The sequence below is a fragment of the Ambystoma mexicanum genome, chromosome 11 (assembly GCF_040938575.1).
Source record: "Ambystoma mexicanum isolate Mex_15411 chromosome 11, UKY_AmexF1_1, whole genome shotgun sequence".
NCBI classification, from domain to species: Eukaryota; Metazoa; Chordata; class Amphibia; order Caudata; family Ambystomatidae; genus Ambystoma; species Ambystoma mexicanum.
In genome coordinates this window covers 400,248,332-400,272,300 of record NC_090934.1, presented here as the reverse complement: position 1 = coordinate 400,272,300, position 23,969 = coordinate 400,248,332, and the positions used below count along the sequence as shown (strand labels likewise).

The window sequence follows — 23,969 nt, the reverse complement described above, 5'->3', positions numbered from 1 at the left end:
ACAACTACACCAATCGCCAGAGCAACCAATGAAACGCAAACCCATTTTTCAGCAATTTCACCAATACTGAGGGAGGTCCTCGGGCCTCTTACCGAATTGGTAGCTGTGGCCCAGCCGTTCGCCCCGTTGGTAGAAGGCTGGTCCGGAATAACTGTTTTTGGTTTTGGTTGTGTTCTTTTATCTTTGTTACGGTTTGGGGGCGGGGAAACTGGGAACCAATGGGACATCACGAAGGGGAGGGGAGACATTCAGTAAGAAATACAGCTCAAGGGAGGATGATCTTCGAAGCAGAAACACTCCAGATCGGACTTCCTTCCCACCGGGGAGGGGGAGGCTAAGGATCCACAATCCAACAGGGACAGGACAAATCCTTCAACCATCTTAATCTCAAATGTCCCAGCTAGATAACGAACTCTCAGTGAAGTCCTGGAATGTCCAGGGTCCGAATGCCCCTCGTAAAAGAAAATCTGTGGAGCAGAGACTCTCTCAGCTGGCGTCCAACATCGTCTGCTTACAGGAAATGCACCTCTTGGTGACAGACGAAAAACGTACCTCATTCCAATGCTACCCAAGACGCTATTTCGCCTCTGCGGGTCAAAAGAAAAGGGGGGGTAGCCATATTCCTAAGACGAGACCTGCCGCTAACACAAATCACTATCAAAAGAGACCCAGAGGGGCGCTATATACTACTGAAAGGCCTCTTTGTGGAGCTTCCCATCATTCCAGCTGCAATATACTGCCCGAATGTCGTGCAAGGCCCATTCCTCCGCAATCTCCTTCCCACACTCAAAACCTTTACAGAGGGCCATTTAATAATGGGTGGCGATTTCAACTTAACACCAGACCCGAATCTGGACAAAACCCTCCCCCCCCAATAAAGGAGGACTTCAGCAAGGCTCTCGCCATGGCGGAATTTGAGAGAAACCAAAACCATAGACGTTTGGAGACTTTCCAACATGGGGGTGAAAGACTATAAATTCTTCGCTCACGCCCACCTTGGGCATCTGAGGATTGACCTGCTGCTCCTTTCCAGCGCTCTCATCCCCTGCGTCGAAACCCTTCAAATCGGACACAGAGCTTTATTGGACCACGCTCCGGTCACAATGAACCTAAGGGTACAAGGTTTGCCTGAGCCGGCTCAGCAATACTTGAAGCTACAAGACCAAATTCTGACGGACCTGGCCATCAGAACAGAAATGGCGGATGCCCTCAAGAATTACTTCAAGGAGACCACCACCAGGGACACGGCGGAATCGATCATTTGGGACGCAATGAAACCTGTCATTAGGGGCGTCACAGGGGACTGCACAGCAAGGCTCAGACGACTGAATAAGTTACAGCAGGACAAACTTAAGGCTGAGGTGGTAGAAGCGGAGCGTATCCTCAAACAAGACCAAACAAAGAAAGCGAGCTGCGAACTCAAGAAAGCGAAAAGAATTCTTGAAATGCACTTAGTGGACCAAGCAGCCAGAGCATTAACTTACACAAAGCAATTCTATTATGTGAGCAGTAATAAAGCAAACCGGCTTCTGGTCCATAAACTTAAAAAGCTCCAGTCGAGAAACAATATTCAATGTCTCCTCGATAGCCAAGGTATCCATCCCCACTCCAACGCAGAGAAACTGGAAATCATGACAGCACACCACAAGGGGATCATGACAGGGCCACCAACAACAAAATCTGCACAATCCAAATATCTGTAAAGGTTTTGAGTGTGGGAAGGAGATTGCGGAGGAATGGGCCTTGCACGACATTCGGGCAGTGTCTGTCTGGCCCCTCCGAATCCTCAACTGAAAGTCCTAGAAGACCCGATCTCAGCGGAAGAGGTGAGCGAGTTTATCTCAACATTAGAAAACTCAACCCCATGACCAGATGGGCTAACGGCCCGATTCTATAAGAAGGTTGCTTACATACTCGTGCCCCAGCTGGCGGCCCCGTTCAACACGTTCCTCTCATCGGGAACCACTACCCCCTCCATGGAGGAATCACTAACTTTGCTCATACTGAAGCCCGGAAGGGATCGAAACCTCTGTGCCTCTTACAGACCCATTACCCTATTGAACAATGACGCCAAAATATTTGCGAAAATGTTAGCGAACCAGCTGGCACCCCTACTCCCAGACATTATCCTCCACCCTGACCAGACCTGATTTTTCCCCGGCCGTAGCACCCACGACAACATAAGACGAACCATAAATATAATTGAATCCGCCAACAGGAAGGGCCTGGAAATGATGGTTCTATTGCTTGACGCGCATAAGGCTTTTGATATGCTAGACTGGGGTTATATCCAAGAAACACTAAGGCACTACCGGGTCAGCCCTAATTTCATAAAATGGACACTAGCCAATTAACATCCCTCCACCAGGCTCAGAATGAATGTGACTAGGTCGGACATAATCAAGATAACGAGAGGTACGAGGCAAGGATGCCCCCTTTCCCCCCCTCATCTTTGCACTTTCCATGGAGCCATTCGCAAATAGAATCTGCCACAACTCGGCAATCCATGGCCTGGAAATCAAAGACCAAGTCGACAAAGCTGCCTTATACACAGAGTCGTCCTGTTAACATTGGCCCAACCCAAGGAGTCCATGAAAGCACTGTGGTTGGAGCTCAAGGAATTTGGATAGGCATCAGGATTCCAGGTTAATCTCTCCAAGTCCACAGCGATGGGCATCAACCTGCCTCAGACACTGACAGCGGGGCTGGAAAACGACTATTCAAAACCTTGGGCGAGAGGGCAACTGCCCTATCTAGGGGTCCAGCTCCCAGTCAAACCCAACAGAATATATAAAGCGAACTTCCCTCTTTTGTTCAAAGAACTCAAAAGTGACCTGATACGCTGGCAGAAACAGGAAATCCTGGTTTGGGAGAATCACAGCTCTGTAGATGAACCTAATTCCCAGACTGCTTTATCACTGCTCAGCCTTGCCAGCTACCATCCCGAAACAAGCGGTACAGAAGCTGCAAAGGAACATCAGGAAATATATATGGGAAAGAAAGAAGCCCCGAAATCCGAGGAGGATTATGCTCCGAGGGCGGGCGGGGGGAGGCCTGGGAGCACCAGATGTAGCAAGATATATCCTTGCATCGCAGCTCTCGCATGCCTTCGCCTGGAACGCCGTCACCCAGAAACCCCGTTGGCTGGAGCAAGTTTGGAGCCCAGTCCCGATAAACTCACTGCCGCATAGGAAGAGACCCAGCGGTCGAACAAGCAGGGAACCCCTTATAGCAACCGAAAACACAGTTTGGAGCTGGAGGAAAGCCGCGACACTGGAAATGCCGAAGCACAACAGGCCCACTCACCCCAATATGGAAGAACCCAGACTTCACTCCGGGCACTAGCCCTAATAATTTTCACAGATGGAAAGGAGGAGGGCTAGAGAAGGTCCAAGACTTTTTTGAGAATGGAACCCCCCTACACTTTGAAGCTTTGAAGCCTGCAAGGCGCGAAATTCAAGGTTCCGGAGACAGAGGTTCAGATACGCACAGCTGAAGCACTGGTTCTCAAGCAGCGTTATGAAAAAACACAGAAGCAGAGATCTTACAGCCCTGGAGCAAACCCTAATAGCGACCCCCCCCCAAGGGAAGAAGATCAACCCTCTACAAGATCCTAGACAGAACCGACCCATCCTGCAAGGAACCATACATGCAAAGATGGGAGGAAGACATAGGGAGGCCACATTTGGGCCAGAGCGAACAGAAGCTCTAAATGCATATCTAACAAAGAGGGGGGCATTCAAGGTATGCTACAGGTGGTACTGAACCCCGGAGATGCTCAATAAATGGGACCCCACGATCCCTCAGTTTTGTTGGAGAGGATGTCCAGAAAAAGGCACGCTGTACCACCTATGGACGTGCCCCAAGGCCACCCAATTTTGGAAATCTGTGCTAGACCAAGTCAAAGCGATCACCGGCCTCACAATCCCATGGGACCCCATGGGAGTTGTCCTACTGGGAACAAGTGGCGAGGGCCAATTCCCCATGTCGGGCCGCAGAGCAGAACTATGCGCCCACCTAGTAACTGCGGCTAAAATTTCAATAGCCAGGCTCTGGAAAAACCTAGAAGGACCGGCAGTCCAGATGTGGTGGGCATAATGTTAGGACATAATAGCGGCCGAGAAAATAACGGCATTTCGGTTTGGGAACAGACAAATTTTACCAAACCTGGGCCCCATTCCTGGACTACACACAGCAATACCCAGGCCTGGCCAGACGCCCCCCCACTCTCCGTTGGATGGACAATCAAGAGTAAAGAGGTGGTCAGAGGAGTAGGACACAATGCACAGCCAGGGGAATCCATCGGGAAAAGACATATGGGCCTGCGACTATCATCTGCCTACCCCTCCTCCAGCCACCCGCCCGAGAGAGCCTACTCGGACTACTGAAGGTTCATAGCCACAGAGTATCTGCTCTCTCCCAAGCCAAAGTTGAACTGTAAACAGCAACTACTTTCTCCCACCCCTGTCACCCGTCCCATCCTCTCCCTCCCCACCCCGTTCCCTACTGAGATTATATAGTCTTGTTGTTTATGTTTACTGTCTCCTTTAATGTCAAGCAATTGAGCGCTGCACTTGGTGCATGTAATAGTATGCCACGATGTATTATCGCTTGTATAAAAACAATAAAAAGATGTTTTGAAAAAAGATGGGGCGGCTTACTAGGGAATCTTCACCTCCTAGTGGGGTGAGGGCTGAGGAGTCACAAATAAGGGTGACTTCAGTTGTGAACTCTTTTGGATCACAGTTTCATTGGGGGTGTGTTTTTTTTCTGCATAATTGGGTGAAGAATTCAAGCTACCCCAATTAACGTACAGGAGAGACTGCAGCAGATCAAATCTGGTTTCTACCAAACTCTTTCTTGGATACTGTAAGGGTGCAGAACAGAGGTGGCATATTGGTTGATATACAATTTATTTACAACACCAAAAGGAAAAGAAAAGTCTATCTTGCCCTATTTACTATGACAGGTTGCCCTACCTCAACACAAACACTAAGGACGCAGTCAGGATGTCCGTAAGGTAAAATGTCCACAGTCTCGGTTTCGTCCCTTAAACTTTCAACTATCGAAAACTGGATGTTCACTGCTTGCATGTTCAGACCAGCGAAAAAAGTCTGTTCCTCAAACTCCTAGGAAGAACCCTTTTCTTGGATCTTGATCCCAGTTGTGAACGTAATACAGTTCCTCAGATCTTTTGGAGGAATCCTTTTCCTTTGTTTGTTAAAACCAAATAAACTTTTCTAGTCTTTATCAGGTCTGGTTCACTAAACTGCCAGACCTGACTGTAGACTTCCTCAAATGGTATATCAAGTCTAGTTCAATACCCTGCCAAGCTTGACTTCACAACTTTTTAGTCCCAAAAGAGGTTTGCTCGGTCGCTGGTTTCCTGTTTTAATTCTCCTTTTCTAGTTGGGGTCTCCCCAACTGCTACTGGGCTGCAGCCCACTGGTTGTGGTCATCTCTGCACTGATGAGGGCCTTCAACTCTTAGCTCTTTTATTGTTGGGCCTTGCTCGATTCCATTTGGGTCTCAGGCCCTGCTTCATGTTGGCGGGGCCTCCCTGCCTGCATGTGGGTCCCCAGACCCCATCTCCTGCCTCCTTTATGTCCACTTGGACAGACCTGGAATACTCTTGTGGGATGTATCAACCCACTCATCCAAGCCCTGCAACATCACTGTGCATTGCTGGCAGCAGAAACATCATAATGGCCACCGGAAAGCATGCTGCTCGCTAGAAATCACCAGAAATTGCACAGTGAAAACCTGAAAAATAGGCACCATCTACTTTTGCCTAAGTTAGTGAGCACAGGAGATCACTGCCAAAAACCACCATTGGGCTACCCACAAAGTAGCCTGAAAACACTTTGAAATAGCAATGCTGATTGAAAAAGAAACAGAGCGGTTTGAAAATCTGTTTCTTGATTGTCAAAAATTGCTAAAAGCATGGCTCACAAATCACCTAAAAGATCCTGTTACGCTCACCTGACTCCCACGGAGGCGCAGGCCTGGTTTGGAGTGCTGTTGCCTCTCTATGGTGAAGCGCAGGACTCGGAAGATGGACAGGACCAGGACCCTAAAATTTGGCGTGTCTGGCTCGCAGAAATATCCTTCTGTGTGTGAAAAGGGAGTATTAACAATCTGCGGGATAATGTGCAAGCCTCCCACTCCCTTCTCACCCTCCACGAAACCCTTCTGCGATTCCCCGTGAAGTCTCACCTTAGGGTCTGAAAGGACGAGCTCTCCATCCTGCTTCTGATGCAGGGGCGCGTTGTAATCCAGTTACTTCACTGGATCATGGATTGTAGAGAGTTCAAGTTTGCTTGACATTCCCGGTAAAGTACTGTGAGAATTCTGTTTATAAGTATGAGCCGAAATAATAATTGTCCGTTGTCTCCATTTCAGGTGCAGAACAAAGATTCCGAGATGAGCAATGGAACCGACAAAGGAAACTCCGGTGAGTTGTTTGATGAGGTTCCTTAGTGTCCTTGCATTAATGCTTGTGTCTTTTTTCCCCATAGGGGCCGGGGTTCGGAAATGCCGGAGATATGGCACCGACCCGAAGTGAGAGGTGCAGTTCCAGTAGATATCAGGTAAGTCTTTAATGAGAGTTCAGGTAATGTCTTAGCATTCACTCACTAATGCTGATGTCTCTTTTTTCCCCTTAGGGGCCGGGGTCCGGAAATGCCAGGATGCGGTACCGACCCGAAATGAAGTGGGAATGACCCAACAGGTAAGTCTTATGATGGCAAATTAAGGTTTTCTGATTATCTTCCCTAGCTCACCTTTGTTCGTGCCTTTTTCTCCCTAGGCGCTGAAATGTGGCTGCGGATCCAGATGGTCGCTGATGAACATGGAGGCGCCTAGTAAAGTTGAGTGGAATGCGGCGCTGCAGCGATCGATGCGATGTGCTTTTAAAATAAATGTCTTCCATTTCAGGATCGTCGGCGAAATGTCTCCAGAATGCGGATTTAGCAGGTAAGGACTCTTCTTTCTCCTATTCTCTTCTCCCTTTGCAGGTGTTCCAGGATACTGGTGGGCGTGGCAGAAGTCAGGATGCAGGAGCAGACACGGTGAGCGTCCAGCTGCTAGATGCAGAACAACGCGAAGCGTGAGTTGCTGCTTGGGCGTGGCTTAAATAGCCTTCAAAGTAGTTCCAGTTATGTATCCTTCCTCTCAGGTATGTATTCTTCCTCCGGCCACACCCGTGTGGTTAAGTAGTCCCCAAAGATAAAGTAGTCCCATTCAGGCCTCTAGATGGCCCGGATGTTGCAGCATGGTCTGCATCAGGTAAGTTTACACCAAGCACCTTTAAACACAAAGTCATCTTTTATGAGCCTGCCGCCTATGGCGCCAGGACTGTTGTCCAATATGAGCCTGGCACCAAAGGCGCCAGGACTGAGTCCAAAGGGCCCCTACTTGGGGCTGCTGAGACTTCCCTCGGGGACATGATGTCTGCCTCTGGGGTAGCTGGGCCTGGTCTGGGCTCCTTGGAGGTAGGCATCATGACAGATCCAACCTCTTTGTTGGGTGTTACTCATTATTCTACTTCAAGAATCCACACAAATACCATGTCAGCAAAAATCATATGTTCTCAGAACAAAATCCTATTTTAAAGATGCCAAAAGAAGAGAATTCCATCAAAATGCCATATAGAGTGCTACACAGTGATTTCATGTTGAAAAAGACTTGCTTTAAAGATATGTTGCTTATTTTAAGTTTATAAATGTTAGTTTTTTCACAATGAACTATGTTACAATTGATCAGAAAGTAACCTGATGGCAGTTAAAACTCCAAAAGGCTTGCTTCCCCCGAGAACCCTTCACACCTTGTCATTCCCACCAGAAGGAGGATGTCGCATTGGCATGCTAATCAAGAGGGGAGGAGATTTTCTCTGCAGCCCGGAGAAAGGAACAATAGATTCCTTGAACTGAATAGGGAATGCTAATTTGGGGTGTAACTGACAACAAACTGCTAGCAGGAAACAAGACATGTGACCCTCTGAGTCAGCCCAGCTCTAGGGGCGGACCAGACTGAGATGTGGATTTAACATTGGAGTAAATGTATGTTTTATAAAAATTCTTATAACAAAGTGTACTGAACTGACAAAAATGTGAAACTTTGAGATTGTGAAAATGAAAAATTCACTCACAGTTTAAGACTAAGCTGAAATCCGTGCAATGTTCTGTGACTAAACCCCGGAATTTATTCATATTGTAGATGCTGTGTTTATGCTAGAAACATAAAAACTTACAGTAATATGCCCAGAGAGGATATGCATGCATGTATCAAATTTGGTGCAGAATTAATATTGAGAAACCCTCCAAAAGCGCGAAAATGTTGTCATTTCTCAACCCAAGCTTGTAGAAACATGGGACTTGAACAGAAATGTACCTTAAGCAATCTGTCATGTAATTATGTATTCTCAATAACTTGTGTATCTGCAAAGGTGTTTTTTTTGGGAAAAATAGATTTTCTATGTAAAAGCAAAAGGGAGGGATTTCTTTTGGACCATAAACACAGCATCACTCTGACTCATTCTGACACACTGATCCTTTCTCCAATCAGGGGATAGGAAATCTTCTAATCTATCAGATCCTTAGAGGGTTGGGTATTGTAGAATCAGCCTCCCCAACCACTTTGGAAATACATAAATAGGGACTGTGAGGACAGATAGGACACACACCTTTCCACTACTCAACTGATTTCTTGGCGCAGCACCCTGCAGGAAGACAAGACTCCAGATTCCAGATCTAGAACCAACTCTAGAACCAAACTCTAAAACCCTGAAGCAGAGGCCTAACCCAAAACTGAACTTTGCAGCAGGCCTTCAGCATCTTTTGCAACCTGATTCTAACCCCTAAACTTCCACGGGGCCTAACGAAACCATTCAACAGCCTGGCTGAGCTGTTTTGCTTCTAGCTAAGAGCCCTGTGCTAGAACCAAGCTCCAGACCCAGAAAGCAGTGCTGTATCCAGAACCCATCAGATCCAGTCCAAGAGGCCGTGCAGACCGCAGTGCAGCGCTGAGAGCAGAACCCTGAGTGCCTGAGACCTGTCCGGTGGCGAGTGAAGCCAAACCCTTGACCAGATCTTTGACGAGGCCCATTCCAGTCCAAAGCCTAGGAGTGTGTATTTAGTCTAGAACTGTCCATAGTCATCTCTTAGTTTAATGTAATCTTATTCCAACCATTCCACTTATCCAGAACTGCATTATAGAATCCTATGTCCATCCTGAATTCTTCTCATTATATTGTTTGTGATAATTGTAGCAATAATCATCTTCAGAGGGACAAGTGTTTTGACGGACAGAGATCAGAGCGGAGGTGCGCTGTTCTGGTTGCTGCCCTTTGAGTGTCTTGCTTCTTCAAAGCCCCTTAGTCTAAGCCTATCCTTGTTGCTAAATCTTTAAAGCGCGATCTGTCATATTTGAAATCATGACTTTATTTCTGAAAATCTACCTTCACAAAAACCTCCGTAACTTTTGAACCGCACATCCTAGAACCGAAATGTAACTGTCGTTCGAAGCTAAGATCCTAAGCTTTCCAACAAACCTAAAACTACATTCCAATTCATTATAGTTTTTCCGTAACCAGAAAGGTTGCCGCAAAAGAACCATTAAGCCGTAAATTACAAAGCAAGCTTCTGTCCACGCGCTGTTAATCGTGCAAGCTTCACACAGCAAGGCGAGGCGTTTCGCACAGATCCGAGAAAGCTCTACGATAACGGATAAGAGTGCCCATTCCATCTGAGAAATACGTCCCCCCCCCGGCTGAATTAGATATGTGAAGCACTAAAGACTGATAACTGGCAAAAAACTGGTCTTACCTGTGCATATAAGAAAGTCTGACGATGACAGTCGTCATTTATGCGCCGATCTGAAGAAAGAATCCAATTGAGATATACAATCCTGAAGAGGGAATAGCGATGTAAAAACAACCCAGAAGATAATGTTTACAAGAATAAGAAAGGTGTAATTAACGCCCGAGTCAAGCAAACCGTGGCTGCTAAGGGACAAAAAGGATCCCCCTGGCAAAACTACATCCATTTGGACAAATTCATAGCCCAGAAGGAATAGAATTGCTCATACCGTTTTCTGATCATCTAAAAAATAGCTATGGGGTACAAGACAGTATTGCTACTGAATTGAAGAAATCAAACCGTCCTGAAGAAGGCCTTAGAACTGATTTTGGAAGTGACACTAGAGATAGTGTCTAATGCAATTGGAATGGCCGAAACATGTCGGCAAAATGAAAAGACAATTATTAAGAGTCTATGTTAAATTGAGTAAAATCGACCCCTGTATGAATTCATTTTTTAATGATTGTACAAAATTATCCCTCCCCACCCTTATTTTTCCCTCCCTTTTGTTGTGGTTTTAACAACTTATTAATAAATTGAAAACCTTTTGCACTTAAGTTTGGTGTTTGGTTCTAAGATAGGTGTATATATATCTCAGATAAGCTTATCCAGTATGGCCTCAAATGCTAATTGGGTAACCTGCTAACTATGTAAAAGCACTAATCCTACCAGCAACCGGTATAGAGAGGGGTAATCTTTTTCTCACCCTCGAATATAGAAAATTTATATTAGCTGCCCGTTCTGAGAAATTGATCCCCCGAAAAGAAAAATTGGGAATCTACCTTACAAAAAGCCAGTCTTGTTAAGGACACCCTCTACTTTACTATAACATATAGTGGTATTCGGGACCAGAGGTACGTGAATTGGGGGGTGGGGAGGTGAGTGGGGACACCAAAGGGGTGAATGGATACTGTGTTCTCCCAGGGCCATTGTAACCGGTACCATGAAGGATTTCCCTCACCATGAGATCCACCCCCAAGGTGATTATCGGTAGGCGGTCCCACCTCCCTGGCCCTATGGGAAGGCGCTTCCCCCATGGAAGCAGTGACAAAACCCTAAAATTCGTCATGGTACATGGTCACTGAAAAGTCCAGCGCATGTTGCCCATCACCACTCCAGACTACAGTGGCTCTCTGCATTATACTGGTCACAAGATTTAAAACACCTTAAATTCTTCCCATGGTTGAACTTGCCAGAACAGTGCCGATTTCACCTTTCCAAGGTGGTCTCTGGGTCCTATGCCAGGTTTCGAGCAGCAAGCACTGGCTTTTTTTGATTTTTGCTCATCAGACCCACCCTTTAATGAAGCTCCATACCAATAGCATAGTGTATAAATGTGCCCTTGCTGCAGCAGTCTCCTGGCAAAGGCATCACCTGCTCTACAGTGGCACATAGCAGGTTCCAATGGCACATGTGCGTTCCAATGGCACATGTGCATTCCTCATAGCTGCTGTCCCCCTAAAGTCACTGCAGACAGGGGCGGCATTTAAAACCTGCACCTGATACAAAATATAATAATACCCTGGTGGCAGGGTAAACGCTAAGAATATGATGCACCTAGTTATCGTATAGTGACATAAGATCATATTATTAAATCCAGACCAATTTAATATCATACAAGTGTCAACCCTGTGATCCCAGACCAGGTATGTGAGAGAAATGTATATTCACGACACCATGGCCGCCTGTACTGCTCCCATGAGACAATAGGCCAAGATGCTTTCCTCCTTTGATATAAAATAGTTTATTTATATAGCGCCTATACACCATGTGTGAGGGAGAGGGGTGCAGGAGCGGAGGAACAAAACAAGCAACTATCGTACTAAGCCTGCGATGACAACATTTCAGTGAGTGCTGGAGGGGGGGGCAAGCAAGAGGAGGGGGGTGGAGACAGACGAGGTTGCCATCATACTAGGTCCATGGACAATTTGTTAGAGTAAGTGCATAGAAGAAAGTAAGGGGAGGAGAAGGGAAAAGGGAGAAAGGGAGGGGAGGAGAGAACAGAGAGTAAGCAGTCAAAAAGAGTGGAGAAGCAAGAGGAGAGAGCAAATACAATTGCAGAGGTCAGTAGTAACACAAAGTAGCAAGCCAGGATACAAGATGAAGATGGGAACAACAAGATTCAGGGCCACCATGAGTACAAGATGCAAAGGAAGTCCAGCATGAGAGTTGAGAAAGAGTGACACACCGTGAATCAATGAAGTCTATAAAAGTAAAATCTAGCACTGGCCACAAGACGGTGATGGTGAAGTGAAACCAAAATGTATCCGGACAGACTCCTGCAGAAGTAGGCTGGGGGGTGGGTGGGGGGTGGGAGAGGGAGCAGGTTAGAAGAATCAAGCAAAACAGGTAACACCTGTGTGCGAGAAGGGTGTGGGGCACAGGGGGACCAGAGGGGGTGGGGATGGCCTGTGGGAGTAAACACAGGGGTGTCAGGCACTGGGTCCTCCTGGTCCAAACAGGTCCAAACAGGAATTGCCTTTTTCTTTGTCTGCCCTTCGCTTTGGACGGCCGTGCGAGAGACACCCTTGATCTAAGAGTTAAGAGCAGGAAGGAAGAGGCAGGGCTAAGAAGGTGGGCGGGGCTTATGCCAGGTGACCTAGATCCACTTGCACCTGCTCCCCATCTGCAAAGAAAAAGGCTGGAGGGCTCCTTATGTAGGGACAAATCTCTTCACAACCATTGCCATTTAAAAAAAGAAAAGAATAAAAACCTCCCTCTTCAAAAACACTTATTGCATAACTTTTGAACCCTTCAGCTATTACTAATATGTCTGGTTCCATATGCTCTATTAAACTGATTGGTAGATGCAATGACTAAGTTGTACTAACAGTGTGTCCCCCATACTATTCAAACCTTTACATCATGGCACTTACTCTGCTCTTATTCTATTGTGACCTTCTTCTTCTATTCGCCTTACCACTTTCATTTCCTTCACACTTAAATGATCAGACGGTCTCTAAACCCTGTGACTGATTGGTTTTCCCACTTCCCCTTCTGTAAGCTTGACGGGTAATATTACAGGACTGTGTCCGGAGTTGGAACATTATAAATCTCCAATAAATAACTAAATCGCTACTCATGTTTAATTAATATGACACTTTTTTTAAAAAGGTTCCTGTCGAGGTCCTGATGGAAACTGACCAGCTATGCTTCACTTATACATTTGGAAGAATAGAAACTTGGTTGGGGATAAGGGCTTTTCACCCATGGAACTATATGGATGGGCCCCTAATCAACCCAGGCGGGCCAACTACTTAAGGAAAGAGTGCACGATTGTACATAAAGCAAGTTTATTGTACAATCGTCTGGGGAGGAGCTAGATGGCACTGCAGAGTCAAACTAATCCAAGTCTCGCCGAACTACGCAAGTTGACCAACTATATACATTTTTGCAACAGTTAAAACACCCCCGCGCATTTTATTGCAATCCACCCCCCACATATCATTGGGCAAAACCTATACAAAGAAATCCCATCTTTCTCCAATTCTTCAATTGGTTATCGATATCTTAACTACCATCTTCAGATCGTAGTCATAGCACACCCCTTCTTGGGATTCGTCAGTGGTAGGTCATGGCATCAGCACATTGGTACACATTCATACAAAAACATAATTCATTACAGGTCACAACTGGCCTGAAACCTCTTAACCCTAAATGTAATTGCACATGGTTCGCATGGATAGATAGTTCAAATCACATGAGGAAACAGAATAAACAGGTTCTCTTTGAACTGGCGATAATGATCTCATCCATCCCAACTTTACTGGCAATCCGTAACACTCTAATCTAAATAACTATCATTTCAGTATGCATTGTCAAGATCACACAAGAGGGCGAGAGTTCGACACCCTTCCCCGAACCTTTGATCCTGCACCCCCCGCCCCCTACCCATGGGAGGAAGGTAAACGACAAAGGTGCTCCCACCAGACAATCTCCTAGGAATATTGCTTTCAAAGGGGAAGTCACAGAACAAAGGCCAGTCTCACAAGAGAATGTTACAAACCAAAGGGCCTTGGAAGTTGCAGATATGGGAAGGGGGCAGAATAAGAGTAGCCAGAGAGGCAACTAAAGGGATTCACCATCTTGCTTTCCTGTCGTTATCTCTTTCCTGCCCCTCCATTTCCTCTGGAACGGAGCCCTATGGGTATGATGCAAGAAAACTAAACTTGGTACAGTAACAGGGATTGGACCGCTTATGGCTTGCTTCTGTCTGATTCCCTTTGACCTTTTATCTTTATAAAAAGGAAGAAGTTTTCCACTCCTTCCATAATTCATCTTTGGATCTCTGTTGGGAGTACAGTCCATTCCAGAGTCCTCTGCCATTGAAGTAAAGACAGTAAACATCCAAGGTAGAGAGTTTTGTCCCCTAACAATTCCAAGGGAACAGTGGGGGGTGGCTGTTGTTGGACCAACGCCTCACTGCCGGCTGCATTGGAAGCAGGGCCCTGTTCTGGAGGTGAAGGATTCCTCGTAGGTGTAAGCAATCCTGTCTGTAGTGCGAGTGCAACCAAAGAACTTATCTTGTCTGTGGAAAACCTGGATTGCGTCTCCTGGAAACTGAGAAGTCGAGGAACAACTCTGGACCCAGATGCCCACATTAAAGCACTTGTGAGCTGCACTAACCATGGTATTGCCAGCCTGTCCCAAGCTTCTTCGTGGCACATGGTGTTGCTGCTTAGACTGCAACACTTGTTGAACCCAGCCATCCAGTGAACCAACGTTATGACAAACCACCACCTCGGGAAGCTCCTGGAAGCCTAGCTTGAAGTTGTTGAGCCCCCAGAGACATGAATAAGGTACTGTAAACATTTGATTTATAGAATCAACCTTTAATATGCCCCTGCTGCAATTGCTTACCTGATCACTGCAGGTTAAATTACCCAAAGAGCAATTCTCTACAAATGTTACATTCTTTCCACTAGTGCGTGATTTTCCTTGTGTTTTCTAGTTAGATGATGCATTCTTGAAGTGCATATACTGTCATTCGACAATCCTTTATTTTGGAGTCTATTGCTGTTTATGTTGCTACTGTGATCACTTCACATCACTCCTTAAGAATGTAGCCTGCCCTCGATCCACTTTACCACAAACAGTGAAGGTTTTATTTTCTCTTGGCTGTGCCAGTTTTACTTTTATGATTAGGATCACTGCTGGTTTTGTAGTAGTGTGGGGCAGAGTAGGAGGTTTAGCCACTACTCATCCCTGTACTCCTGCAAAGTAGCAGTAATTTTCATTACAAGTAAAACATAGGAATGTTTTTGGATCTGCCTTCGACTACCTAAAAAGTAATTCACATGCACTATACCTCATCCATTTGCCATGTGCAGCACTGAATGTACAAAGCTTGTACTTGCAATGACTGACTAAATCCCCTACCCCTTTTTTCCTGACCATCAGCAGCCCTAAATGATATCCATGGTTTTGATGTTGCAAGTCCAGATAGACATAGTCCTATACTTACACTGAATAAGACTTTCAAACCCATTTCCCACCACCTGCCTAAACCCAATCCAGCTGCCAAAGCAAGAAATCAACTCTTTAAAAACCAAACCATCAATGTTAATGTGCAAGTGCAGGCAACAGATAGGTGCTGATGTGAAGCCCCAACAAAAGGGTGTCCAACTCAGGAAGGTCCATCCTTACACCGGCCAACTGCCTCAGAGATGCGTCAGGATTCCCCAGGGCCATACCACTCACCTTTCTCCACAGTCGTCCTCCATTTACGGGACCAGTCAGACAGCTGCTGGGCGTAGCTCTTTTCGATCTTTGCCCGTTCCTGGAAGCAGGAGACCAGCTCGTTGCAGAGTTTGCTCCCATCATTGATCCGCTTCACTGTCTGGCGGTAGTTACCTGGCTAAAAAATCCAATAAAAAAAAAGTGATGACAAAAACAGTATAAGCAGGTCAGGGGTTGGGGCGGAGGGGGAGGGCGTTCAAGACACCCACTAAAAACAATCTTCACTACCTGACAAGAGGAGTTCATAGAGATAACATAGAATTGCTGGAAATAACGTTTGGAATTCATGAGTTGCATTCACCAAGACAGGCTGCTGTGCACAGCAGGATATCTGTCTGTCATCAGATGCATATAGGTCTTCAACATTCCTAAGACAATCAATGAAACTGCCCTGCCTTGCTAGAATCAAGCCATAATAGGAATGTCAGTTTTGCTTAATGATACTGGTACACTTAAACATTACATGTTTTCAACTACAACTGCTGCCCCTGGGCTGTGCCTGTCCTTCCTGGGCATTCAAGAGGCTCACTGCTCTCAAAACCATCCCTACCTGAGGAGAATAGGAGATTGAAGCAGCAGTGAATTGTAGAGCGCGGCCACAAGATGGCTGAGGCACTGCCATCAGAGATCACAGAGTCATTGTAAAATGTACATATATAAGCATTTACAGCTTTCACATCAAGATCTTTTAATACAACTAAATAATGCTTAGCAAATACTTCCTATTTCAACATTGTTTACATACTGCAGGACATGGAGTTGAACTATTCCCACCCCCAACTTCTCATAGCCCGATGGAAGCATGGAGTGAGGCAGCTTTGCACTCAAGGGGATGAACCCTATACCAAAACCATATTACCCACCTGGGAAACATGCTTTTTCATAATGGGTGTTAAGATGGATTTCTAAACTCTGACCTGGTGGGCAGAGGCTTAGGTGGCCACGCTAGTTTAGTGGAACAGGGAAACCTTCTGGACAAAGTAGACCAATCTATGGTAGCTTGACAGGCAGTCAAGACTAAGTCTCAGGAGGGGTGAGAGTGATCGGAAGCCCACAATGAGCGCACACAGTAAAACTCCACAGAATACTCTTAGACAGATGTATAGCAAAGATACATGTATTATAGGTCTTATAACTAAACACGAATAAACCACAGTAATAATAAAACAGATAACACACATGCTTTTCACTATATAACATATATACAAAATGCATTTAGCCTAATGCTGATGAAAGGGAAGAAAATAACCACAACCTGTAACAGAAGAGGCCGGTTCAACACAGTTATCGCAATAGGCAGTTCTTCGAAGTCAATCCCTATCTTATGTAGTCCAGCCTTAAGAAGTGGGGACCATTATGCTCAAAGTGCAGCAGTGCGTTAACAACGTGCGGTCATGCGTAAAGCGAAAAGCGGGTTCGCTTCAGGGAGCTGTAGCTGTTCAGGAAAGGGGTTGAGGCGTTGAAGAATAAAGCCCTACTCCTTGAGGAGGGTCTATCCTTGCAGAACTTTCGGAGTTCGGGAATAGATGGGGCGCGCAGGCTAGCCCAGCTAAGGTGAGTATCTTTTCAGGGATTAGCGTGCGTTCAAACAGATGGATGCGCAAAGGGTCCACCATTGTGTGATGCAAGTACTCACCGATCCTCGACACAGTCCGGACCAAACTTTACCAGTCCATTTCACTAGTAGGTTTCACCCCTGCAGTTGCAGGACGCTCTGGCTCTCAGCATCTATGGGATAGGACGTTCTTTCGTGGTGGGACAGTAGCCTTTTCTCAGCTCTTGAAGAAAGGAGAAGGATAGTTCCGGTGCAGCTCGTCTAAGGACACAGTGGGGCAGGTCTGCAGGCACTTACAGCGACAGTCACCACAGCGGGATGACCCAGGGACCACAAATGCTTGCGTCGTGGCACACTCAAACCGTGACTTAGATGAGAGGGCCCAGGACCACAAGTAAGCGATTCCCAAAGTCTCACCTTGGGACGGCGGCACTCCTATACGATACCCTGGTTTCCAGCTGGTCAGTAAGCTGGATGGCCCAGGAGCACTTCCGAAGAGGCTCTTTGCGAGGGTAAGCAGGAGGTGCCAAGAGTAGTTGGTCCCACTACTCCAAAAGGGTCGAAGCGCCCTGGCAGGCCTTCTTGGTACGATAAAGAAGCAGGGGTCCGACAGGACAGCAGCAGGGTCAGGGTGCCAAACCTTCCTAGCATGGCTGAAGTGATGGCACAGGTTTGCTCTTTCGTTCAGGATATTTGGCTCCTTCTGTAGTTCGGTGGGAACTTCAGGTGATCAACCTGGAATGGATGCAGAGCCCCTTCTCTTATCCAAGATTCGTTTTGCGTACAAATCTAGGATAACCAATGGAAGATCTGCTCCCTTGCATGCATGCCAGGCTTGGGCCAATCGTGGCATACGGTGGTCGCAGTTATTCAGGCATACCAGACATACTTGTACCAGTAGTATAGATTGGGACCAGATAGTCCCAACCCTCTTCCTGGGCACTAGCACACGTGACATGCAGAAGCCCACAAAAGATGCGCTTTTCGCACAAGGCTGCATGCCCAAATAAGGAATACCCGGGTCTCTTGATCTGGGTGAAGGCAAAGGGACAAAATAGCCAAAGGACAGACAAAAGCCTTCGTGGCACGGCCATTTTCGGGACTGGCCACAGTCTTGTGCCAAACGCAGTAAATGCGGTATGGTTCATAAAAACAAAGTAAAAAAATAGTAAAAAGTAAACTGCTGCCACCAGTTCGCCCTAGGCACACTTGTACGAACACCAAAAACAATTCCAGTACTGACAGCCTGAAGGACATGTCAGTTTCCCCAGGACTAATGAGCCAACCCCCAGAGAAGCGCAGCTGAAGGCTGTGCTCCACTGTTAAATGTCAGGTAAGGTTAACCAAATAAAAGCTAAAAGTTTGGGTGGCCCATAAATGGAGGGAAAATTGCACCTAAGGGAAATATTTCCTAACGATGGGTGGTGGAATAGAAGGGGCCAAAGTATCATACTACTTTATTCTGTCTTTCTCCTATCGACTCAAGCAACAAATGACTTCAGTGCAACTGGAAGGAACTCAGACACGGAGGGAGAGAATAGTAAGCAAGGCCCAGGTCTGAGTGACTCTCCAGAGAGGAGCGGATTTGGGGAGCAGATCTGTGTAAATGCGGGATTCAAAAACAACCTACTATGCCTTGATGGCACACTACAAGTAACATATGCCAAAAAAGACCAGGGTAATGTTGAAACGTACCAAGGTGCATGTGGGTGGTTAATAGTTATGCAATACATTGTACCTGTGTAAGTCAGTCCACGCCCCCTTCGTGATATACAAACTTGGTGTATACATCGTCAAAACGCACTGTTCATTCGGGCAGGAAAGGAAATGAAAAGCTTTGCAACATGGATCTTTTAAAGGAGGCTCTGAATTATCATTCTGTTTCCCTTTTTTCTAAATGTCAAATACTGAGGCAGGTAGTAAATATTTCTGTTAATTCTGGGGTGCATGTGTGTTGGATGCTTTCTGTGATGGAGAAATCTTCATTTCACTTTTGTCTATTGTGTAGTCTCCTTCAATTGATATGCATAGAGTATGTAATAAGTTTACACCTAAGGATCTTGACAATACTTTGTGTGCAGCTTGTGGGAGATTCAAACTGTAAACGCACAATTGCATTTAGAATATCAGGCAGCAGAGCAATGCAATCTAATGGGGATGCAGTGCCCAAGCCTACAGATGAAGCGGTGAAGTGAGTGGTCAGGGGGTGGCATGGAACAGTGTGGTGAAGAGAAACCTAAACCCACAGAGACGGTGTGAAGGGCTCCAGTGTTGGAGATATCCATCCCCAAAGCTGATTCTATGCAGTGTGATGAATCGAGGGAACTCGTCACTTTTTCCCCCAAGGGGGAGCCTCCCCTGTGAGGCTGGAGAGGTGAGCCGACACAGCAACTGGGAAGAGTAAAGTGGGATATCACCGGGAAAGACTCCCTCTTTGGGCACATGGACTTCCACTCCCGTGAGGAACTCCCCGAGATCCTGTTACCAGTTTCATGTAGATAAAATGAACCAATATCATCAGCAACAAGAAACTGAGGACATTCCATTAAATCAGACTCTCTAATGGACTATGCCGAGGAATCCAATAAGGGATGATATGCCAGAGATCCAGCGAGAGCAGGCAGGGAGCCGAAAGACAAATGCTGCAAGAATCAGGGGAAGCCCTCTGTACGTAAGAGAGCGGAAGAAGGCAGGATATCTTAGAATGCAGAGTCCACGTAAGCTAGAACAACACAGACGTAGAGCGGCACACACTGGCAGACTGGCGTGTGCGAAGGACATCCTAAGGCTGGTGGAAGAGAGTTTGGTGGTGGCGTGACCACGAAGTAGTCGTGGTGGGCAGTCTGCCCCTACGACACCACCACCACCAGCGCGAGGAAATCACTACCATTCTGAGTCACGGCACCAGTGATATTTAGAAGATGAGAGCGAGGCACAGAAGAAAGATGCTGCGGAAAGTAAGCTGCGGAGCTACAAAGCAGACTAAAGAGAATCCAATGTCCACCAGGTACCGGTACTGTGCCCCTGAACACAGAAGATAATACAGGGAACAGGGATACTGGAAGGGCAAGAGTGACTTAATGTAAAGCAAACCAAACTCGTCCCAGTATTGTTGTGAAGGGAATTAGAAATTAAGTAAGAAACCAGAAAATGTGTTAATGAAATAGAAGTTAACCTGAATACTACAAAGTGGGAGGGAAGAAAAGTTGGAAACTTCTCACATTGGAAAAATTGAAAGGGTAACCCATGTCACGAAGTAAAAAGGAGAATATAAGAGGAAACGACACTTGGGGGAATACAGTCTATTGACGGCAAGAAGACAGACTTCATACATGAAACAGCACTCTGTGAAAGTGTGAGTTATAATTTGAAATTGAATATTCAGAGTATACGAGAGGAGAAAAATATATAGGGGAACCTGAAACCCTGTAGGAGAGAGAGAGAGAGAAGAAGCTTGAATCAAACTAAGATATTTAGAGATAAAGAGGAAAGGGAAACTACCAGTCCCCTAGAGGAGCTACATAACGTATTTGCATTTGGTCTGAGTGAAACAGAAGAATCAAAACGGAATCCCTGTGAAGAACAGAGTAATCAGAAGAAAGGAAGCCATTCTTCTGGTCTTAATTAGATTGGTGGTATGGTGAGAAAGGTTACATTTGGACAGTGGACATACTTGTTTTGGACATATACAATGACTGACAAGCACCTTAGTTAGTCAAATAGGTATGGAAAACCCCATAGTTCTAAGGAAAGAAAGGCATTATTTTACTTCAAATAAACTCACTGTAAAAATGTCTTTACTGCATCCACGTCCTCATTCTGATCCTACCACAGTAGTAAGACCTGAAGTGCATGCGTTTTCATTAAGACCATGCACAATGTTTGTAAGAAAGGTTTTCTTTTGCAACTTTCCCTCCATAGTTTCCTATGGAACCCAATTATTTTTGCCCCTCCCTGACTTTTTAAAGGGAAGTAAAGCCTCCAGCTTTACTTCCCTTGGCTTTTGCTCACTTATTATGGGAAAACTGAGCAGTCCTTCAGACTGCCAGTACTGGGAAACATCTTTCCTTTTGAATTCTTGCATTTGTATATTGCGCACAGCATCTTCCAATGCAGTGCAATGGGGATACTTTTGTACCACCGTAGCGTTTTACAGTATTTTTATATGTGGCTAAATACAAGCTGTTGGAGGCAGTTACATTTTTGCATTATTTCTAGTGTGCAAATTCGCGTTGATGGCGTATGGCTACTAAACGTGGCTAGTGCCCTAAAATGGCCATGCCACAACACTTTAAATTGTTCTTTTCGCATACTGTAGATGGCATTCTTCCTGCCCTTTCAGGAAAGGAGAGAGAGTGTGAGAGTGAGTTTATTTGTAAAGCGCACATCAGCCCTCGGGCATTGTGGTGCTGTTAAGGTGGCTTACTTGGTTACATAAGTGCTAGCAGAGACATACAGTTTGCCTGACCCAAACTTGATGTTACGCTCACCTGGTATCCACGGGGACGCCACCCAGCCCTAAGGACTCTGGTATCCTTCTCTGCGATTCCCAGGTGTGACCAGCGGGGAAGTTCTTCCTGGAATACAGGTGGGCAGCGTTCAAGACTGGGCAATTGGGGTAAGCAACCCCCCACCACCCTGTATGCCCACAGCCCCCTCTGGACCTCTCCTCACCTTGTTGTTAATTCAGGTGTGCTCTCCGTCCTGCCTTCTTGGCAGGGGTGCGTTGTCCTTTGTGGGCGAATGCGATCTAGTCACTTCACTGATGCCGGCCCGTTTTGAGTCTTTCAGGTAGGTCTTATTGCTGTTGTATATTATTGTTATTCTTGCATGCCTTTCTTAGTTTAAATAATGTCTTTCTCTTCCTTAGGTGCGCGGAAGTCCAATGTGATGCATTGGCTGAATTGGGTCTTGGCGGTAAATGATGGCGTATTAAGAGCGCCTTGATGCGGTAAGTAGGCGCTACATGCAGCGCTATGATGCCTTGCCTTTGCTAACCGGTTGTCTTTTCATTCCCATAGATTGCGGTGCTCACCCGGTGTATGAAATCCCGAGGCGATGCTGGTCGATGGGCGACTTGCGAGGTAAGCTTTTCGGAACAATTCGTTATGTTGTAAAAGTGTCTAATGCCTTGTTTCTTCCTTTTTTACGGATCCGCCGGTCCGGGAGACGCGCTGATCCTAGGATGCTGTTTGCAGGAGCTGTGGGCAGCCAACGATGAAATTACAGGTAAACTGCTGCTGTTAACGATGTCCTTTTGTCTCTTTACAGATGCTGTTCTTCCGAGGTTCACGGGTACAGCTGAACACGATGAGCATCACGTTGCAGGATTGCAAAGTAACGAGAAGCATGTTATCCAAGTCGGGTGTGGTTTAAATAGCTTCAAGAAAGTAGTCCAGGTAAAGTAGTTCCTAGGCTAACACACCCAAAACACTATACCGCATAGCTTGGTTCCAAGGAACCAAGTTATGTGGATGCCTCTATGTTGGCTGGCACTTGAAATAAAGTAGTTCCCTAATCAGGATGCCTAAGTTTGTTAGAGACCCGAGCCAAGACCCCTCCTGGCCCATGGGTTTGCCAGGGGGGTTTCTCGATGTGGGTCGTGACGCTTGAAGGGCGGCAGCAGCATACAATGTAAAAGACAGTATAGATGGCATAGACAGGATGCACAACCCCATCTTGAAGGGTGCCTGCAGCATAGAATGCAAAAGACAGTATAGGTGGCATAGACAGGATGCACAACCCCATCTTGAAGGGTGGCTGCAGCATACAATGCAAAAGACAGTATAGGTGGCATAGACATGCTGCCCGACCCCATTTTGAAGGGCGGTAGCAGCAAGCAAAGCATCATATAAGCACAGAATTATAAGGCAGGCGGGCAAGAGTGGAAGTGCAAACAAGAAGAACATAACAGGCAACGCTCGCCTTCTGTTGCAGGGAGCTCCATCATAGTACATTGTGTCATACCAGGGCGGAAGCTACATACAACTGCGGGGTCAACGTAGGTAAGCAAGAGCAGGTGCCTGTCCCATGTTGCAGGGAGGCAGCATCATAGAGATATAAAAAGTCACAAAAGGCAGTTCACCTGCATGGAGCCTGTCCCATGTTGCAGGAAGGCAGCATCATAAAGGTACAAGTTACGGAGTCGATGATAGAGTCGCATGTGTTTGGGTTTGCGAAATAGAAAGAAGGTGCGGTCCGCATAAATATCCCTAAGTGGAAAGAGCTGTATCTGGGGATTGAGATAACGGGCGTTGCAGCTGTAGTATCGTAAGGGCTGCAGTTGTTGAATAACACAAAGGTGGGGCGTAAAAACAATGATAAGGTAGAATTGGAATGCATTCCGAGATGACGGACCAGAAAGGCAGAGAGGTTGTATGATAGTACTACCTGCTAGTTTAATTTTTCAGTGTGTTCTATAGGCCTTAAAAAAATAACTATTTTTGTAACCGACGGTCTAAAGTGAATTAGCATGTGCTAAACTGTGTGGACTCGTTGTGGGCTCCTGACCCCACTCACGCCCGCCTGAGACTAAGCCTTGACTCCTCTCCATTGCTACCATGATTGGGTTTTGGCTAAATTCTGAGCTCCCTGTTCACCATAATTAGGGTGGTCCCCTTCTGTCCACCAGGTCAGTTTCTAGAAATCCATCTTAACAATGTTGTAGAATGCCATTTTCAAGGCTGACTCTATACAGAAGGCCTCAGAGTGCACATCTTTCCATGAGGCCGTGTAGAAGTTCCAGTGATTAAGATCGCCACTTTAAAGGATGATTCAATTTATAAAAGCTTGGAGAGCAAGACATTCCTTTGGGAAAG

General features: G+C 46.2%; 1 protein-coding gene across 16 annotated transcripts in view; it reads right to left on the bottom strand.

Moving 5' to 3' along the window:
- Positions 1-23,969, bottom strand: part of PACSIN3 (protein kinase C and casein kinase substrate in neurons 3) — a 564,411-nt gene that overhangs the window by 209,877 nt on the left and 330,565 nt on the right. For all 16 annotated transcript variants that reach the window (XM_069623167.1, XM_069623169.1, XM_069623177.1 and 13 more), the window contains one exon: positions 15,558-15,714. In XM_069623167.1, coding sequence (XP_069479268.1) covers positions 15,558-15,714 — 157 coding nt within the window. The remainder of the gene's footprint in view (positions 1-15,557; positions 15,715-23,969) is intronic.